The following is a 17,357-nucleotide window of genomic DNA, read 5'->3' as shown; positions in this document are numbered from 1 at the left end:
CACTGCAATATTTTGGGGTCCATTGTTTTGTTCTCGCCCCCTGAAGGCTGTGACCCCCTTTTCCTTCCCCCAAATCTCTTTCTTGCCTCGTTGGTGGTTAGCCTCCCTCCCCTTCCCTCCCCGTCTGTTCCTTGCCCATAAAGTTAAATATATATTTTTAGGGCAAAGGCTGTATCATTGCACTGATATTTGTTGGTTCCTCCTTGGTCCACCCACCCCATTTGAGTTCCTTCTCGGTTTAGCAATGCAAATGCTTCAGGATCTTGTATGTTGGACATTATTATTTTTTTTCTGTTACAGTTATTTATATAAAAAATAATTTATCAAAAAGGAAAACTTAAAAAAAAATAATCTAGTCTGTCTTGGAACTTGTTTACCTTGAAATTACTGGAATCTAAATGTTTGAAAGTGTTGAAGCACAAACATGTATCATCTCTGTATATCTGTTCTTCTGTACTAAAGCACTCGAGTGACTAAATAAAAGCGATCTCCATCCCTAGTGCAACTGGGGCTGTGCCGTGCCGCTCGCTCGGGGGCCGGGCAGGCAAGGGAAGGTGTTGGGGAGATACTCTCACCAAACCTCAGATGCCTCCAAGGGAGAGATCCTGGTGTGGCGATGCCAAAACTCGCCCAAGAAATGGCTACGAAAAGGAAGAAAAACCCACAAGCCAACCAACTGCATTTATTTTGTTCAAAAATAAGAAATTATCTTAGTACAAAATACCATCCAAATGGCTCTGCTGGTCATTACAAAATAGGAGATACGGAAAAAAAGTCATCTTTGCTCCTGGCTATTGCATTTGGGATAAATAGGGCTGCACACTGCCTGCACACACCCCAGCTGGGCTGGAGGGGGGTCACAGCTTCCAGTGCGGCTGCGACCTGGCCTGTCAGCTCGCTTGGGACATGGTATGAGCAGATGCAGCCAGACACAGAAATCCTCTTTAAAATCCACCCCTCTTCCCCAAAAAGGGCAGTGGCAGGGGCAGGCCTGTTGCCAGTCCCCCCCGGGCTCCTTTCAGGATCCGGGCTCAGTGGCTTTGCAAGTGCTTGGGGAAGCTCTAGACCTGAGTAACTCGCCAGGGGCATTAGTGATTCCTCCCCCTTCAAAATGTGGGTCTTCGTACAACAAAAGTAAAAAATAAATAAATTTGACATGGATTTGACATGGGCACTTCAGGCAGGTCCTACACAAACACAGCCAGGAGCACTGCAGGCTGAGATGCTCGTGGATGGAGCAGGGGATTTGGCCGGATCCATCCCGGGGTGCAGGTTCCACGTGGGTGCTGGTGGGTGCAGCTGGAGGGTCCCCCCGGGGCTTGTGGGGTGCAGAGCACCCGCCTCCGAGGTGCTGCGCCCTCTCCAAGGGCTGCTCTGACCACATCCCTTTCGCTAAAAAATAAGCATTAATTCATTAACAAAACCTGGCTGGGGGCTCTGCAGACCCACTCAGGGCCAGATCCTGCCCCTGCCTTGATCTTATGGGGTGATTTTCCCTCTAAGAGCTCAGATCCCCTGGGAATCCCAAGGAAACCCCCAAATCCTTTTTTTCTGCCAGGATGATACCATAGGCAGCTACATGCAGGGGTGGCCAAAAAACCCCACAAATGCCCTAAGGATTATGCTGGAAATTAAAAACAGAACATACATATGTATCTATCTGTAGATACATACATATACATGCACAGATTTTATATCATCGATCAACCCTAAAAGAGTGATTTAGCTACTTACTAGCTATATTTGAGAAAAAAAATTCACATAAAACCCCCAAAAGAGCTTTCGCAGGGAGGACTGGGCTCAGATCGTCTGAGGGCAGAGCAGAGGGCGGAGGGGGGTACACAGGTCAAGCCCCAGCACTGAGCCCCCAGAGGGTGCCTAAAGGTTGGGAAAGGGCTCAAATAGGGAATCGCGGGTATTTCTGCCCATGCAGGTGTGGAGGTAAACACAGCTGCCAGTGGAGGCCCGACCAGTGTTGCAGCAGGACCTACACAGAGCCAGAGCATCCCCAGAAGTGCTCATCTCGGTGTGGCGTCAGCCTTGGGGGCCACGGGACCACCCCACTGGTGCCAGGGGATGGTGCCCTCCTGCCAGGGCTGTGCTTGCACCCTGGGGAGACCTCTGCCTATGTCTTGGGCCCTCTCCCGCGGCTTGGGGGGGTGCTGAAACTGGACAGACAGACATACAGGCTGTCCAGGGCAAGCGGGATGGGGATGGGAGCTGGTGCAGGACCCTGTGGAAATGCCCCCAGCCCTGGTGCTCCCAGATCTGGCAGGGAACATCCAGTGCAGGGATGCTGGTGGGGGGACCATCCTCCTCCTCCTGCCCCCTGCGAGGGCCGGGAGGGTTTGGCAGGTGCTGGCGGGACCCTCAGAAGAGGCAGGAGCCCCGCAGGTCCCGCGCTCGGCTCAGCTCGGCAGCCAGCGCCCGGCTCACGCGGGTGGTGGTGAACCTCACGCTCTGGGCAGCCTCCATGGCCCGGCTCAGCGACCGGTTCAGCTCCTCCAACTCCTCCAGGTCCAGGGTCAGGCCGCGGTGGTGGCCAGTGGCGTGCGGCCGGGGGGGGTGCTTGGCCCGCCGGTGCCCCGCGGTGTGGCGGAGGGAGACTCCAGCCACAGCTGGGGCTGAGGTAGGTACCGCTGGGGAGCAGTAGCTGGGAAGGAGAAGGGGACAGGGGCTCGTCTTTGCTCCGTGGGCCGTGGCCCCCTCAGGGTTCTGTGCCTCCACTCTGCCTTGTCTTTCAACCCTCTCCCCCGCCTTATCCATCCCCATCCCCCTGTGCTCACCCCCATGCAGACCCCCCCCCACAAAAGAGCTGGGGGCTGTGTGACCAAGCTTGCAGCCAGTTGCCTGGGCTCCACGGGCAAACCAGCAGGTCCCCGGAGTGGCCACAGCCCCTCCCGAGTTCTTTCCCCTTTTCCAGGAGTTGCTGCCCTCCCCACAGCCCCCCCGCCACCACCGCAGAGCATCCTTACAGCACCGAGGGGACGTAAGGCACGAGGGGGACGGGCGCGAGGCAGCCGATGGCAGTGGTGGCACCGGGGCTGCCCGCCAAGTACCAAAGTCTGGGTGGCTCCGGCTTCTGGGAAACAATGCTGGAGCCTGGGGGGGACGTGCCACCGGGGCCAGGCTCTGCTGGGAGGAGGAAGGTGGTTAGATGTCCCCGGGGGGGTTAGATGTCCCCGGAGGGTGCAGCGAGTGGCACTAAGGTGAGTCCCCAGTGCCATTCAGGGCTGCCACTGCGGGGTGGGAACACCCATGCCCATGGGTGACACCGCTGGCTGTCCCTTCTATCCCCAAGCAGTGTGCCAGTGCTGTGCCAGGGGCCCGAGGGTTGTTCCCTGTCCCCCCCTCGCCCCCCCAGCCCTCACGCAGGGATGAACCGTGCTAAGCACGTGTCACCCACTGTCACCCACCATGTGTGGCTCCATCCCCGCTGCCAGGTGTGGGGGCACCCATGGGTGCCTGGCAAGTGGGGCAGCGCGTCCTCCTCGGGGTGCTGTGCTGGGGTGGGCTTGTGGCATCGCCTACCCAGGAGCCACCTACGGAGAGAGGAGAGAGTGTGTCCGGGATTGGCCCTGAGAAGAGCTGAGTGGTTTGGGGGAGCAGCTGGGACAGGAGGTGGAGGCCCTTCCCTGCAAGGGCTGCAAAGGGGGGGGCTGCAAAAAGGGAGGTCTGAAAAGGATGGTCTGCAAAATGGGGGGGTCTGAAGAGGTGGGTCTGCAAAAAGTGGGGGTCTGCAAAAGGCAGGGGAGGAGTCTACAAAGGATGGGGGGTGTCTTCAAAATGGGGGGTCTGCAAAGCACTTTGCATGCATCCAGCTCAGTTCCAGGCAGCCAGGGGTCACAGAATCCCAGAGTCATCCAGGTTGGAAAAGCCCTTGCAGCTCCTCCAGTCCAACCATGAACCTCACCCTGACCGTTCCCAACTCCCCCAGATCCCTCAGCGCTGGCTCAGCCCGACTCTTCAACCCCTCCAGGGATGGGGACTCCCCCCCTGCCCTGGGCAGCCCATTCCAACGCCCAACAGCCCCTTCTGCACAGAAATCCTTCCTCAGAGCCAGCCTGACCCTGCCCTGGGCAGCTTGAGGCCATTCCCTCGGGGCCTGGCGCTGGGGCCTTGGCTCCAGAGACTCATCCCCCCTCTCTGCCCCCTCCTGGCAGGGAGTTGCAGAGGGCCAGGAGGTCTCCCCTCAGCCTCCTCTTCTCCAGACTGACCCCCCCCAGTTCCCCCAGCCGCTCCCCAGCAGACCTGTGCTCCAGACCCTGCCCCAGCTCCGTTGCCCTTCTCTGGCCACGCTCGAGTCATTCAATGGCCTTTTTGGGGTGAGGGGTCCAAAACTGAACACAGGAATCGACGGACGGCCTCACCAGTGCTGAGCCCAGGGCTCAGATCCCTTCCCTGTCCCTGCTGGCCACGCTATGGCTGAAGCACAGCTGAGCCCGGCTCTGTGCTGTCACCCGGGAGCAGCCTGGGTTATCCTTCGGCTAAAGGACAGGCCTGGGGACGGGTCCCCACTGCTCCGGTGACCTCAGTGGCTGCAGCACGGAGCAGGGCAGGTGCCCCAGGGCAGGGGGGGACTGGCCAAGGGGCAGTGGTGAGACCCGTAGGCTCGTATCTCCCCCCTCCCCAAGCCTCTGTAGTTAATGAATTTAAGTCATTAGCAGCTCTATTAGCAGGCATCAGGGAAGGGCAGAAGGGGCTGTGGGCTCCTCCCGAAGCCACTCACCCGACGGCGTCCTGCTCCTGCGACACCGGGGACACCCCGTGGTGCCTGGCTCTCCTTGGGGTGCTGGGGTGGTGCGTGGTGTCCCCGCCTGGTACCGTGTCCCTGCCAAGACTCAGCGTGAGCGGGGACCCCAACACGGGGGTGGCTGCCCTTGGCCCCCAGCGCTGACCACTGCAGACACCCACCTGTGTACTGCCCCTGAAATGTCACCGCACCCGGGGGTCTCCCAGGGCTCTTCTGCGGGGAGGGGGTGGCGGGGGGCCCAGCAGGTGAGGGGTCTGACTCGGAGGCTGCGGCAGAGGAGAGGGGGGGAGCGGGGTGAGATCCAGTGAGTCCGAGTCCCAGAGCTGCAGGATCTGTCCCTGCGCTGAGCGTTGCTGGGTGCCAGGGTCCCTGTGGCCCCGCAGCCCCCCCAGCACTCCGCTGTTTGGGGAGGGTGAAGCAGCATGCAGGGAGAAGCATGTCCCCTTTGTCCCCATCCCGGTGGGGTCCTGCTTACTGATGTCCAGCTCCGGCCTGTCCCGTGGCAGCGACGCCGACCTGCCCCTCCTCGTGGGTGCGACCCCGGGGGCTGTCCTGCCCTGCACCGGGGGGCTCGGCTCCCTACGGAGGGGACAGAGCTGCCATCACCACCCAGATCCCTCAGCGTCCCCTTGGGCATCCCCCCCCGACCCACCACCCCGGCTGGTCCCCCCCCTGTCCTGAGCGAGAGTGGCTCCTGCCACCCCCCTCCTCCCCAGGTCCCCCCAGCCACTCACCCCGAGGGCACTGTGTCCTTGGGGGACGATGGTCCGTTGGCCACCGGCTGCCTCCCCGCCGGGGCGACACGCGGGGCGGGGGCTTTTCCCTCGGGGTAGCTGCGGGAGCGGCGCAGGCTCTCCTCCAGCCTCCGCCGCAGCCGCCACACCTCGTCCCGCAGCGCCCGGATGGCCTGGCTGCCGCGGGACAGAGGCCACGGTGAGGGGCACCAGCAGCCAGCGAGGCTCCCAATGGTGCTGGCTGCCACTGGGTGCCCCGAGCAGGGAGCAGTCCCGTCCTCCCCGGACCCTGTGCCTGCCCCCATCCCCACCAGCCAGGACTCAGGAGCTCATGCTGTGATGCTCCCCAGAACCAAGCCTGGGGTTTCTCTGGGCTGGGGTCTGGTCTCAGCCAGCCCACATGTGTCACGAGTTTGAAGGACTCAGCCCCAGCCAGGTCCTGGCTCTCCGAGAAGAGAAAACCTGCTGCTGCCCAGCAGGAGATACTGGTGCTTTTGGGGACTCTGCTTGGCGGGGTCCCTGTGTCACCCAGGGGGGGTTTGTCCCGGTTTTATGAGGGGTACATAGACACTCACTCACGCTCCAGACGGGAGCCCAGCAGGTCGCAGCGAGCCGGCTGGAGAGATGATGGGTTGGGGGACAGCGGGGTGGGGGACAGTGTTTCAGGAGACGGTGGGGGGCTGGCTGGGCCCCTGGCCATGGTGGGGAGGTGGCCGCCGGCGCTGGCACAACTCCTGCCTTCCACCTCTGAGTCTGTGTGAGCTGGGGAGGAGAGGGGGGCACAGTGAGCCGAGGTCAGTGGTGTGGGACGTCGGGGTGTGTCCCCCCCGGAAAAGAGTTGGGAGAGCAGAGCCAGCAGGTAGGAGGCACCACCAGGTCAGCACCCCAAGGGGGTTTGGGGGAACACCATAAATCAGAGCCTCTTCCACCCGCAGAGCCAGGGCCCCCTCAAATCCCTCTCCCTGGGGACCGTCCCTCCCCGAAACGCTGCCTACTCACTGCCGTCACCGTGGGGTCCCGCCTCGCTGCCTGCACTCTCAGCCCATCGGTGGGGGGAGCTGCTCTGTGAGGGGGTGCTGGGGGGCGGGCAGGGTCCCCCCGTGCCACCCTGCCTGCCCGCAGGGTAGATGCCCATCAGCGCTGTCTCAGAGGGCAGTGTGGTTGCCTCTCTTTTCCTCAGAGGACGGAGGGTAGTGGGGACGGGGATGGAGAGTCCCAGTGAGCCGGGGGTCCTGGAAACGGGACAGGTCATGCGGACAGCCCCCACGGCTTGTCCCCTGGCCATGGGCCACCCTGCACATCTCGAACCCCCCACCCTGCTCCCCATATCTTCACCATCTCTCCCCCCATCCCTGCTCCCCTTTACTTCCCCAAATCCTCCCAGACAGAACCTCCAACCCATGTCCCTGAACCCCGGCCCAGGGCGTGGGCAGGGGCCCTGAGCTGTACCCAGTGCCGGGCGGCCGGTGCTCGGGGGTGTGCACAGGGGGTGACACCCTGCTGGCCTCTGAGCCCACGAAGCCGCTGTCCGTCTCCGGTGACACAATGCGCTGCTCCTGCAGATCCATTAGGGAGAGCAGGATTGGTGCCGAGCACCCCCTGGCAGGGACTAGGGGTGCTGGTAGCTGGGGACCCGCAGCCCCAGGGGACTCACCTTGCAGGGCTGGGGCTGGGCAGCAGCACTGCCTGTCCCGCTGCTGCGGCGGGACTGGGGCCCCCGCGGTGGCTCGTGGAGCCCTGGGAGGGGCTTGGCTGTGGCCGGTGGCTCCTCAGCAGTGGCAGGGGACAGGTGGACCTGTGTCCCCTCTGGCCATGGGGGCTCCCTGGTGGGCAGTGGTGTGGCTGTCCACTGCGGGGGGTGCCTGCGGGGAAAGGACGGAGCATGAGCGATGGGGCAGAGCAACCCCAAACGTGGGGAAATGCCCTGATGCAGTCAGATCTCCCGTGGAGGCTGTTAACTCTGAAGCCTATCAATGACAGCGATGTAAAACCTGAGACCTAACATAAAATCTCCTGCTCCCCTCTGCCTGGGAGTCTTGTCCTCCCACGACACTTACAAGGGGGAGGTCTCGAGGTCGGTCCCCTCCTCCAGTGACCGTGTCCTGCAGGAGACCTTGCTGGGGCCACCGAACCCTGCTGCAGGTCCATCCGCCTCCTCCTGGGACTCGCTCTCTGCCAGGCTCAGCTGCTCCAGGCTCAGCGACTCCGGCAAGGACTTGAAGTGCTTGTACCTGGCGGGGACCCACAGGCAGGAGTTGGTGGTTTTGAGGAGCCGCTCTCTGCCTGTGTCCTCCCCCACCGCCCTGCCGCAAGGGCACTCACTGCTCCAACAGATCACCGAAATCTTCCTCCACTTGGAGCTGCTTGTGCCAGAGGGGCCGGGGCAACCCCCCCTTGCTGTCTTCCGCTGTCTCCTGGGGACCCTCCACCAGCACAGGGTTCTTCAGGGCACAACAAAAGGGGGTTGGAGAAGCACAACCACCCCCCCAGGTGCAGCAGGGTGCCTCCGCCCCAGCATCTTTGCACCCCCCAGCCCCATCCAACCGTGCCCAGCTCACCTCGGGGTGCGGTGAATGGGTGTCCGAGGGTGAGGAAGGGGCTGGAGGGGAGTGAGGCTGCGCCAGGCGCTGTGAGGGGAGCTGCCGCCGGGCCCCCGGCTCCAGCCGCTCCTTCAGCTCCTCCAGGCGCAGCCCCAAGTGGAAAATCTCCCCTTCCACGGCGCTGCAAGACAGTGACCGTCAGAGATGGGGGGAGACACCAAACCCTGTGGCGTGGGGGCTGGCAGCACCAGAGGCTCTGCCGGTGGGGAGGGGGCGGTTGGGGGTCAAGCACTTACCGGTCAGGATCAAACTCCCCCGAGGTCCCCGGGTGCTGCTGCCGGGCTCGCAGGTACGCCCGCTCCAGCGCATCCTGCGCATCCTTCAGCTTCCTAAACCTCTGCAGCACAACGGCGGTGACGTCCGAGCCTGCCGGCTGGGCCCCTGATCCCCACGGCCCCCCCAGTCCCACCGCGCCCCCCCAGCGCGGGGTGTTGGGAAGGGGCTGACGCACCTGGAGCTGCTCCTGTGGTGTGGGGTTCCCTGCCTGGATCCAGCCTTCGAAAGACTCCACCTGGCCGGAGGAGCAAGGGCTGAGCCCAGCCCTGCTGCAGCCCCCTGCTGCAGCCCCCCACCCCGTTTTCCCTCCACACGGGACTTGCCTGCACCTGCAGCTTGTGGGTCTGTCCTGCCAGCACCCGTGTCACCTGGGTCCCTGGGCAGCGGCACGGCCCTGGGCAGGTGGGGCAGCCCCCCCCGGGTGCAGGGGGGGAAGAAGCCTGGGGTGATCCCCCTTGCTCTGATGGTCCCGGTGCTGGAGCTGCAAGAAAACACAAGGGCGAGGTGATGTTGGGGACCCACACCCCCGCAGCACCAGTCCCCCCATCCCATGGGGAAGCTGTGGGTACAGGGTCTTGGCTGAATGTCACCCCCAAAACTGGAGGGGGAGGGCTATGAGCCAGACAGGGAAACACAGTTCAACCCACCTCCGCTCGGCGGGGCCGTGGCTGTGCTGAAAGTCGCCATCCGGGCCTGCGGGATGCTGATGGCCATCACACGGCAGCCGGTGCCCACAGTGCCCATGGCGAGGCTGCGGCTGGGCTGTGGCGGGTCGGTGTACAGGCTCACCTGGGGGCAGGGAGAGGGGATTCAGGGACCCACCCCACACTCCAATCCCGGCACTGCTCACCCAGCCCTGCCGAAGCACCCCTGCCGAAGCACCCACCCCCATGGGGACACCAGGGTGAAAGGTGGGGGGCACAGCCTGGGTGGGGGGCACAGCCAGACAACAGCCCTGCCTCAGTTTCCCCGCCTGCACCGTGGTGCAGGGTGGGAGGCAGCGAGGGTGACACGGGGACGTGCTTCCGCCCGCTGCCCTGCCATTTCAGTGACGTGCCCTGCAGCCACCCCCGCCATTTCAGGGCCGTTTCGGCTCAGTCACCTTCCTGGTGTGGAGGGGAGCCTGGCAGGCGGGGGGGGCACAGCGGCCCCCGGTTTTGCTGTGGGTTCTGCGGTGGCCTCACCCCGCCCCCCCCTCCTGGGCTGAGCTTGTTCAACCGCAGCTCCTGGGGAGGAGGAAGAGCAAGGAGGACCGGGGGAGGAAGACACCTCGAGATAAACCCGGGGAGGGGGAAGCAGAGCGAGGACCCCCCCCGCAGCCATCCTGGCCCGCTGGCACCCACCCTGGCGCCCAGGCGTAGCTGGTCGATGGTGTTTTCCGCCTCAGCGTACTTCGTCAGCAGCTTGTGGTAGTCGTCCTGTGGGGAGGGGACACATAGTCGGTGACAGCACCCGGCGTGGGGAGGGGGGCTCGGAGGGTGCCCGAGGGGTGGGTGGCACAGAGGGAGGCATCCCTGTGTGGGCACGGGGAGTCCCATGGGTGGGGGACATGCAGAAACCCACCCCCCAAAGCACCTGGCCCATCTGGTGCAGATGTGGCCCCCATCTCTCGGTGTGGGGGAGAGCCTCCCTCTCCTCCCAGGGGACAGGAGGGCACCCCAGGGGACGATGAGCATGGCTGGGGGGGTGCACAAGCATCCTGGGGGGCACACAAGCATCCCTGCCTCCAGCTCCAAGTGCTGCCCACACCCCTGCTCTTCCCTCCGCGCCAGCCCCCACGCAGGACTGGGGAGAGGTGACCAGCACCCGTCAGTGACACAGGGCCAGCTCATGGGGCTGGTGACATCTCCATTTCACCCCCACCCTGGAGACCCTCCCAGCAAGGCCCCTCTGGTTGAACTGGGAGAGCTGGGCGTTACCTGGAGCTGCTGCACCAGCTGGGTGGCTTGCCTGGGGGACCTGAACTCCTGCGGCAGCCCAGCAGTGGTGGGGGGCTGTGGGGGGACCCCCTCCCCGCTGCTCAGCAGCACCTCCCGGACGATTTCAGCCGGGGACTTGAAGCCGATGGGGCCACCCAGGGCACTGGGGCGGGCGGGCAGGGCTCGGCTCCGTGGTGGCTGGTAGCTCTGGTCAAACTTCACCCGCGCCTCCACCTTGGAGAGGTCGGGCAGGGGGTGGTTGAGCCGCCCGCGGCCGTACTGGGTGCTGTCGGCCGCGCCGGTGCCCGTTCCCGAGGGAGCCGTCGCCTCCTTGACCCCTTTGTGCCGTCGCCGGGGGCTCAGGGATCGCGACTGCCGGCCGCGTTTGGGGGGCAGCACTGTGGGCACCCCTCTCTTGGGCACCCTGTTGTGCAGCTGGGGTGCAGGGGGGGTCCCAGCACCCCAGGGCTCCCCGGTGGGTGCCAGGCCAGCGGTGCCAGGCTCAGGCAGCCCCATCCCACTCAGCTGGGCTGTGGGGATGGGCTCAATGCTGGTGGCATCGCGGAGGTCGTCAGTGGAGAGGGGCAGCAGGAGGCTCCGGCTCGGGGTCCAGCCCTGCCCGTGCCCCTTGCCGGTGTCCCTGGCTGTGCTCCAGCCCCGGCGCCGGCAGGATGGGGTGGTGGGGCCAGGGCTGGTGTCCGACAGCCCTGAGGTGTCAGCACCGTCCGTGCTGCAGCCGTGGGGCTGGCAGAGAGCCTGGCTGTCCCCCAACGCCTCGGGGCTGGACCCCGAGCCCCACTGGCCCTCGTAAGAGAGCTCAGGGTAGGGGTCCCCGTCGCTCTCTGCCTCCCAGGGCCCCTCATCCCCCCCAGAGCTGCCCCGCTCCTCATCCTCCTCTTCCAGTTGCCGAGGCGGGTGCCAGCCACCCTCCTCCGCCGCAGACCCCTCCTCCGCGTCCTCGCCATCGCCTGCAAAACACCAGCACCACGGGGCTGCTGCCAGCCAGGCAGCATCCCCCGGCCCCTCACAGCCCCCTCAGCTCCAGCAGCTCCTGGGACACCCGGGACCCCCCACGAGGGGTTTTGGGCAGCAGGGAGGTGACGACTCACCCCATGGTGGGCTCCCGGCATCTTCCCCCAGACCGATGACCCCATCCTCATCCATCTGCCTTTCAAAGTCGTCTTCCTCCTCCTCCTCCTCCTCTCCCTCCCAGCGCGTCAGCTCTGTTTGTGTCCAGCGCAGCCATGGTGCCGGGCTGGCCATGGCCCGCGGGCACGGCCTGCCCGTCACTTGTGCCGCTTCATGGCCCAGTGGCGGCAGGCTGGGGACCTCCTTGTCACAAATGTAGGTCACACCATCGCTGTTGCGTCCTGACGGGGGCAAGGGAGACGGGGGGGATGCTCAGTGGGACAGAGTGGGCTCTGTTCAAGGTGTCCCCCCTCACTGCTGGGGCTTCCCCTGTCCCCCACACCCTGTGGGCAAGAGCAGCCCCCCATGATGTGGAGGGACATTCTCAGGCCAGCTCCCCCCACCCTGCATCCCACTGTGAAGCCGGAGCTGCCACATCTCCCATGGCCACGATGGTCCCCAGAGGTCCCTGTGGCAAAGGAGCCCCCCAGGGCCACCCCAAAAGGCTTTTACCTCACCAGCGTGGGCACTGGGGGACACCCAGCCCATGCTGTCACCCTCTGGATGTCACCCCACCCAGGCAGTCACAGCCTGGGGACTGTCAGTGGTGACATCATGGTGCAGGGCAGCGCTGGGGGAGGCAGGAGCACCCCGAGGCCCCTACAGCTCTGGGGAGCTGACAGCGAAAGGGATCACAGCGGAGGCCCAGCACACTCACTCCACTGATAACCTAAACACAGAGCTCACCCACCCTCCCTCCCCTTGCTGTGCTGGGGTTCCCAGAGCCACAGCAGCAGCTCAAGAGGTGCCGGATGCTGAACACCCAACCACGAGGCCGGTAGCAGGAAAGGCCACGGGGTTTTCCCGGCAACATCCCCTCAGCTAGATTTGAGCCCTCCACCACCCAGTTTTGGCCGTGGGGTGCTGGAGGCAGCAGCTGCCCACGTGCTGGTGGCTGGTACTAAGCAGCGCGTCAACATCACCCACGGCCACCCCGCAGCATCCCCAACCCAACACTGAGTGTGGAGGAGCCACCGGCCCCGTGGGGGGTACACTCACCCCGTACCAGCATCCCTGTGACGTCCCCATCACCGTCACCCCCCTGGGGGTCCCCAAAGCCGCATCCTTCCGAGCACCCCAAAACCTTCCTGTGCCTGCAGGGCAGCTGGGCTTTCAGAAGGAGGAAACGATGCTCGGGTGTTTCCTGCAAGTTTGCAGGCGGCCGCAAATCTTTTAACCCCATCAGGCCCTGCACAGCAGCGGCCGAACCCTCCTCCTGTGCCGCTTTTCATCAAAGCCTTTATTTTTAAATTCAGTTTGGAGCAAAATGATGAAACAAATTGGGGTGGGGGGGGATCCCTTGGACCATCAGTAGCTGCAGCCTCTAAAAGACATCAGGATAAGGGTCTTCCAGAAGGCTAAGCAGCCCCAAAATTCAGCCAGATGGTCCCAAAATTCAGCCAGATGGAACCTCCCCTTGGAAATCTGGAATATGGGCTTTGTCCATGCGGAAACTGGGATTTCCAAGGGGATAGGCTGCCTGGCCCCTGCCCCAAGATGCTGCCCGTAGCCCCAGGAACACTGTGGCCGTAACCAGGCACCCTGGTGCGTCCTGACATATTTGCACGAGACAATTAATCCGGCTTGTTACTGTGTAATTAGTGGCACGAGGAGGAGGGCTTGCGCAAGCTCCTGGCTGCTAATGAAACCACAGCAAGGTCCCTGGGGTGGCTGTATTTAGCTGGAGGGTGCTGTAGTGAGTTCAGGTGCTGCTGCCTCGGGGATCATGGTGATGAGCAGCAAACCTACGACACCCACATGCTCTGGGAAAAGTCCTCTCATCCACTCCAGTCTCAGATCTGCAAATTCCCTGGCTTAAATCCTGCTGTTAGTGGGGTTTTGGGGGTTATTTTCTGAGGACACCTAGCATCAAGCTCCTCAGGCATCATTCCTGCACCAGCAGCGTGCTCCCAGTCCTGCCAGCATCCTTGGGGCTTTACAGGCAGGGAGCAAACCCCGATGCATCCCTTAGGGCTTTGCAAACCTCCCAGATATTTTGCAGGAGATTTTTCCCTGTACACTGGTCGGGCAACTCCACTTGCTGCACCTGGAGATGCTCCACAGCCTCTCCTGTCCCTGGGGTGCTGCCACTAGGGATGATGGGGTTGCCGTGGGATGCTTCAGGCTCTGCAGCTTCTCAACGCAGAAAAAGAGTGATTTTGGCTTTAGTCCCTCTCCAAGGTGGCATGTTTCCAGCCTCAAGCCCTTACCCACACCCTGCCCAGAGAAGCAGCACACCAAAGTGCCTCCCTGACCCGCCTCAATCCCCGCAGCATCCCCGAGTGACAAGGAGCCCCAAACACCAGGCCTGGGGGGGTCCCCTCAGGTAGGCGGTGGGTGAAAGGAGCCTGTAGGTCCTGTTGTCTTGGGGAACAGAGGGTTAAAATATTTCCCACCCGGTTCTGGCAAGCTGATGCCCGGATCCTGCCTAGTCCATACGCCATCCACCATCACCCCGTTTCTAGGCAGCGGCCCCCTGGGCTGCACTGCCCGCAGCAGCCACAGTCTGCAGGATCTGCCTGCAAATCCAGCCACATTTATCGTGTTCCCAGAAAGTCCCTCCAACGATGGTCATGGTGGTAAGAGAGAAAAATCTTGGATTTTTTTCCCCTTTAAGCGAGTTACTTGCTGTTATGGTAGCACAGAAAAGCTTGGGAAATGTTACGGCTACATACTCAGGAACCACAAAGAAAATGCAAACAATACCAATGGGGTGTGTGTGTGTGTGTATATATATATATATTTTTTTTTTAATCTTGCTCTTTGAAAGCCAGGATTTTGCAACAGAGTAATCAGAGAAAGCTAAAAAGAAATTTAAAAGCCTTAGCTAGAAAATATCTTGTACCCCTGAACTGTGCTCTGCATGAGACCCTCAACCCTGCTCCTGCCCTCTTCCTCTGGGCCAGGGCTGTCCTGAATTGTGCCTCGGGGGTGGAGGTGCTCGGACAAAGGAGGGGAGGCTCAGCGCAGGGATGAGTGCTGCCAGGTCTCTGCCCAACCAGCAAACATGAAGAGTTGCCTCTGTCTGTCCCTGCCCTCAGCTCCTAATCTCTGATCCCCTCCGCAGGCAGCTTCACCCTCCACCACAGCCATCCTGTCCCTGTCCTGCAGACCCCCGTGGGTCAGAGGTGCGAGGCTGAGACCGCCCAACTCACTGCACGTGTGAGGCAGAGGGACAGCAGCACAGTCAAGGCTGACATGAAGCAGCGCGTGGCCCCATCGCCGCTCCCGGGTTTATCAGGGGTGACAGCGGAGGAGACACCACATCCCCCGCCCCAGGGCTCGCTCGGTGACAGGGAGGGGGGACAGCGCTGCTGTCACTCTGCCTTTGCAGCCCTGTCAACTCTGGGCAGAGCAGGTGGGCTGGGGGGGGCTCTAACCCCCCACACCTCCATCCCTGTGGGGCAAAGGCAACGGCCCCCGAGAGATGGGGAATAACCCTCTCTGTGCCCCAAAATAAAATATCCATCCCTTGCCCAGGAGGGGGGTCAAACACCCCCTGCCTCCCAGCTGGGCACGTCCATGGGCACATGCTGGGATGCAGAGGGGGCGTTAACCCCCTCCCAAGTAAAGGGATGGATATTTTATTTTCCTAAACCACCAGCTCCAAACCCAAACTCGGCCCCAAAGAGCACCCAGTCTGCCAGAGGTGCCAAGCACCCACATCCCCTGGGGATCTGCACCCCAAGAGGACAAGCTGGCAGTGCCCGCTGCAGCCAGGGACCTCCGACCGCAGGTTTTTTGGCTATAAAGCTCTGCAGTCCAGGGCTCTGCAGGGTGGGTGCTGCCCATGCACACGCTACACAAAAATGTACATTTTTCTGTTTGAGTGTCTAAAAAGAGAGGTTAGAAGCAAGCAGGGGTTGATATCTGGTCCCAGCGACCTGCAGGGGAGGGCTTGGGGGGCTGGTTTTGGGTCTCTTGCAGCCTCCCCACGCTCCCCTTCCCCTCCCCAGCTCACTCGCCGTTTTGTCCGGGTTCCTAGCAGGGGCGGCACATCAGTGCTGCCATCCAAAGCCTCTCTTCTGGGGGTTTGAAGGAGGCCAGAAGAACAGCCTCAGGCTGAAACTTGGCAAGGGGCGTCTGCACTCCAGGAGGGAGGAATTCCTGGTTTATAAACCTTTTTTTTTTTTTTTTTTTTTAAGCCCACAGAGTCCTGTTTTATGAGCATGAAAGAGGGCAGAGAAGCGGAAATGCTGCTTTCTTAGCTTGCACTATTTCCCATTGAAACAAGGGAGAAACCATCACAGGAAGAGCCTGACAAATCCTCCTCGTCCTCTGAAAGCACACACGCCTCTTACTACCCCATCGCTCTAAAGCCCACGTGTCCCCCCAGTTCCTCTGCCTGGAGGGGCCATGTCCCCCCCCAGCTCCCCCGCACCGGCACATCCCCACGCAGAGGCACCGAAACCCTGCGGATGCGGCATCTCTCCATCACTTGCGCCGAAGCGAAGCCCCACGGCGGGACAGGGAGCTGCTCCCGCGGCCGCTTTCCCACCTCCTCCCCAGCGCAGGAACGCTCCTGTCCCCACCGCAGGGCCCTGTCCTCCTCGGGGGCTGCGTCACCCCCAGGGCCCGTCCTGGAAAGCCGCGGGGGTACACGCTGGGGCTGACCGATGTACCTGCGGGCGCGGGGGCGAGCCGGGGCTGCCGGTGGCTGTAACGCCTGTGAAGAGCGGCCTTAATCCCAGTCTGGAGAGAGCGGCCGCCGCGGCACAGCCGGTGGCGCGGAGATCCCGTATTAGCAGGGGTAGGCGGAGGCGGGGGGGGACACGGCGGGGGACACGGCGGGGAGCATGTGCTGGGGTTAAGCAGCAACAGTCTGGATTTGGGTAAAGAGCGCAGCGACTGCCTGGACCTTTAACCACCCCTGCCTGGACCGCTGCGAGAGGGTGCTGCAGGGCGAGGGAAACCCGCGACACTGGCCGCCGATAAGGAACACAGCTGCCCTTTAAGTAAAACAAGGAACTGAAGGCGAAGGCAGCCCTCGCAACTTCCTCGGAGGAGCCGCAGGCAGCGGCACGGCCTCGTGTCCCGCAACCTCCGCCTTGGGTTCGTGCGCCCTCGGCGGCCGCGGCCCCGCCAGCCTGATGAAACCCCCCCGAAATCCTCCGGCCGTGCAGAAACAGGGCGGCAGATCTAGCCCCGGGTTGGGAGGAAGCACCCGAATCAGAAAACTTACAAGTTTCCCCGCGGCCACGCAGTCTCGCTGGCGGGGGGGGGCAGCGCGGGCAGCGCATCCTCCCGCCGCATCCCCGCGGCCACCGGGACCCCGGCGGGGCTGGGGGCTCCCCCACCTCCGCCGACCGGCTCCCAGCGGCGAGCCAGCCCCGCCAGAGCGGGGCTCCGCAGAGGCGCTGATGTGGCCCCCGGGATGGAGGCGGCCCCCGGGATGGAGGCAGCCCGGCGGGCGCCCAGCCGTGCCCCCAGGCCCTCTCCCCCTCTCTCTCCCTCCCGCCGCAGCGAGCCGCCGCGCCGGCCCCCCCCCGCCCCGAGCCGGCCCCGGGGCACAGCTGGGGAGGCACCGCCGGTGGGGGGGCACCGCCGGGGGGGCGCCCCCCGCCCCGCCCGTACCGCGGCCGCTCACCTGCGGAGGGGCCCGCCCGGCGCTGGGCGGTTCCGCACGGAGGCCCCGGCCCGGCCCCGCCGGACAATAGCGCGGCCCGCGGGCGGCGGGGGCGGGGCCTGCGCCCTCATTAGCATCCCTGCGCCTTCCCGCCAATCCGCGCGCGGCACACGGGGCGTCGTTAGCATAGACCCCGCCCCCCCGGCTTTGCATCGCCCGTGGCGGGCGGCCAATCACAACCGCGGCCGATGGAGCGCATTGGCGTAATTTATGCATCGCCCCGCCCCGGGGCGGGGCCGGGCGCCCCGCAGGCCCCTCCCC

The 17,357-nt window shown here is 63.5% G+C and overlaps 1 protein-coding gene across 5 annotated transcripts; it reads right to left on the bottom strand.

Moving 5' to 3' along the window:
- Positions 1-655: 655 nt before the first annotated feature.
- AKNA (AT-hook transcription factor) lies at positions 656-17,133 on the bottom strand. Of its 5 annotated transcripts, none has more exons than XM_074923970.1 (22): positions 17,058-17,133; positions 11,392-11,652; positions 10,283-11,250; positions 9,707-9,781; positions 9,011-9,152; positions 8,687-8,844; positions 8,539-8,598; positions 8,324-8,424; positions 8,046-8,208; positions 7,810-7,928; positions 7,545-7,718; positions 7,142-7,349; positions 6,937-7,043; positions 6,487-6,719; positions 6,063-6,249; positions 5,488-5,664; positions 5,229-5,332; positions 4,915-5,019; positions 4,730-4,831; positions 3,417-3,542; positions 2,976-3,135; positions 656-2,653 (listed from the first exon to the last, which is right to left on the bottom strand). In XM_074923970.1, the coding sequence occupies exons 2-22, from the start codon at positions 11,543-11,545 to the stop codon at positions 2,371-2,373; spliced, it is 3,906 nt and encodes a 1,301-aa protein (XP_074780071.1). In that variant the 5' UTR covers positions 11,546-11,652; positions 17,058-17,133; the 3' UTR covers positions 656-2,370. The 5 variants fall into 5 exon arrangements, with proteins under 5 accessions (XP_074780071.1, XP_074780072.1, XP_074780069.1 ...); XM_074923971.1 differs by lacking the exon at positions 17,058-17,133 and adding an exon at positions 16,653-16,831; XM_074923968.1 differs by lacking the exon at positions 17,058-17,133 and adding an exon at positions 12,470-12,556.
- Between the last annotated feature and the right edge of the window lie 224 nt (positions 17,134-17,357).

The sequence above is a fragment of the Athene noctua genome, chromosome 20 (genome assembly GCF_965140245.1).
Source record: "Athene noctua chromosome 20, bAthNoc1.hap1.1, whole genome shotgun sequence".
NCBI classification, from domain to species: domain Eukaryota; kingdom Metazoa; phylum Chordata; class Aves; order Strigiformes; family Strigidae; genus Athene; species Athene noctua.
Note: the sequence above shows the minus strand (reverse complement) of the source record. Positions and strands in the feature narration are given on the sequence as shown.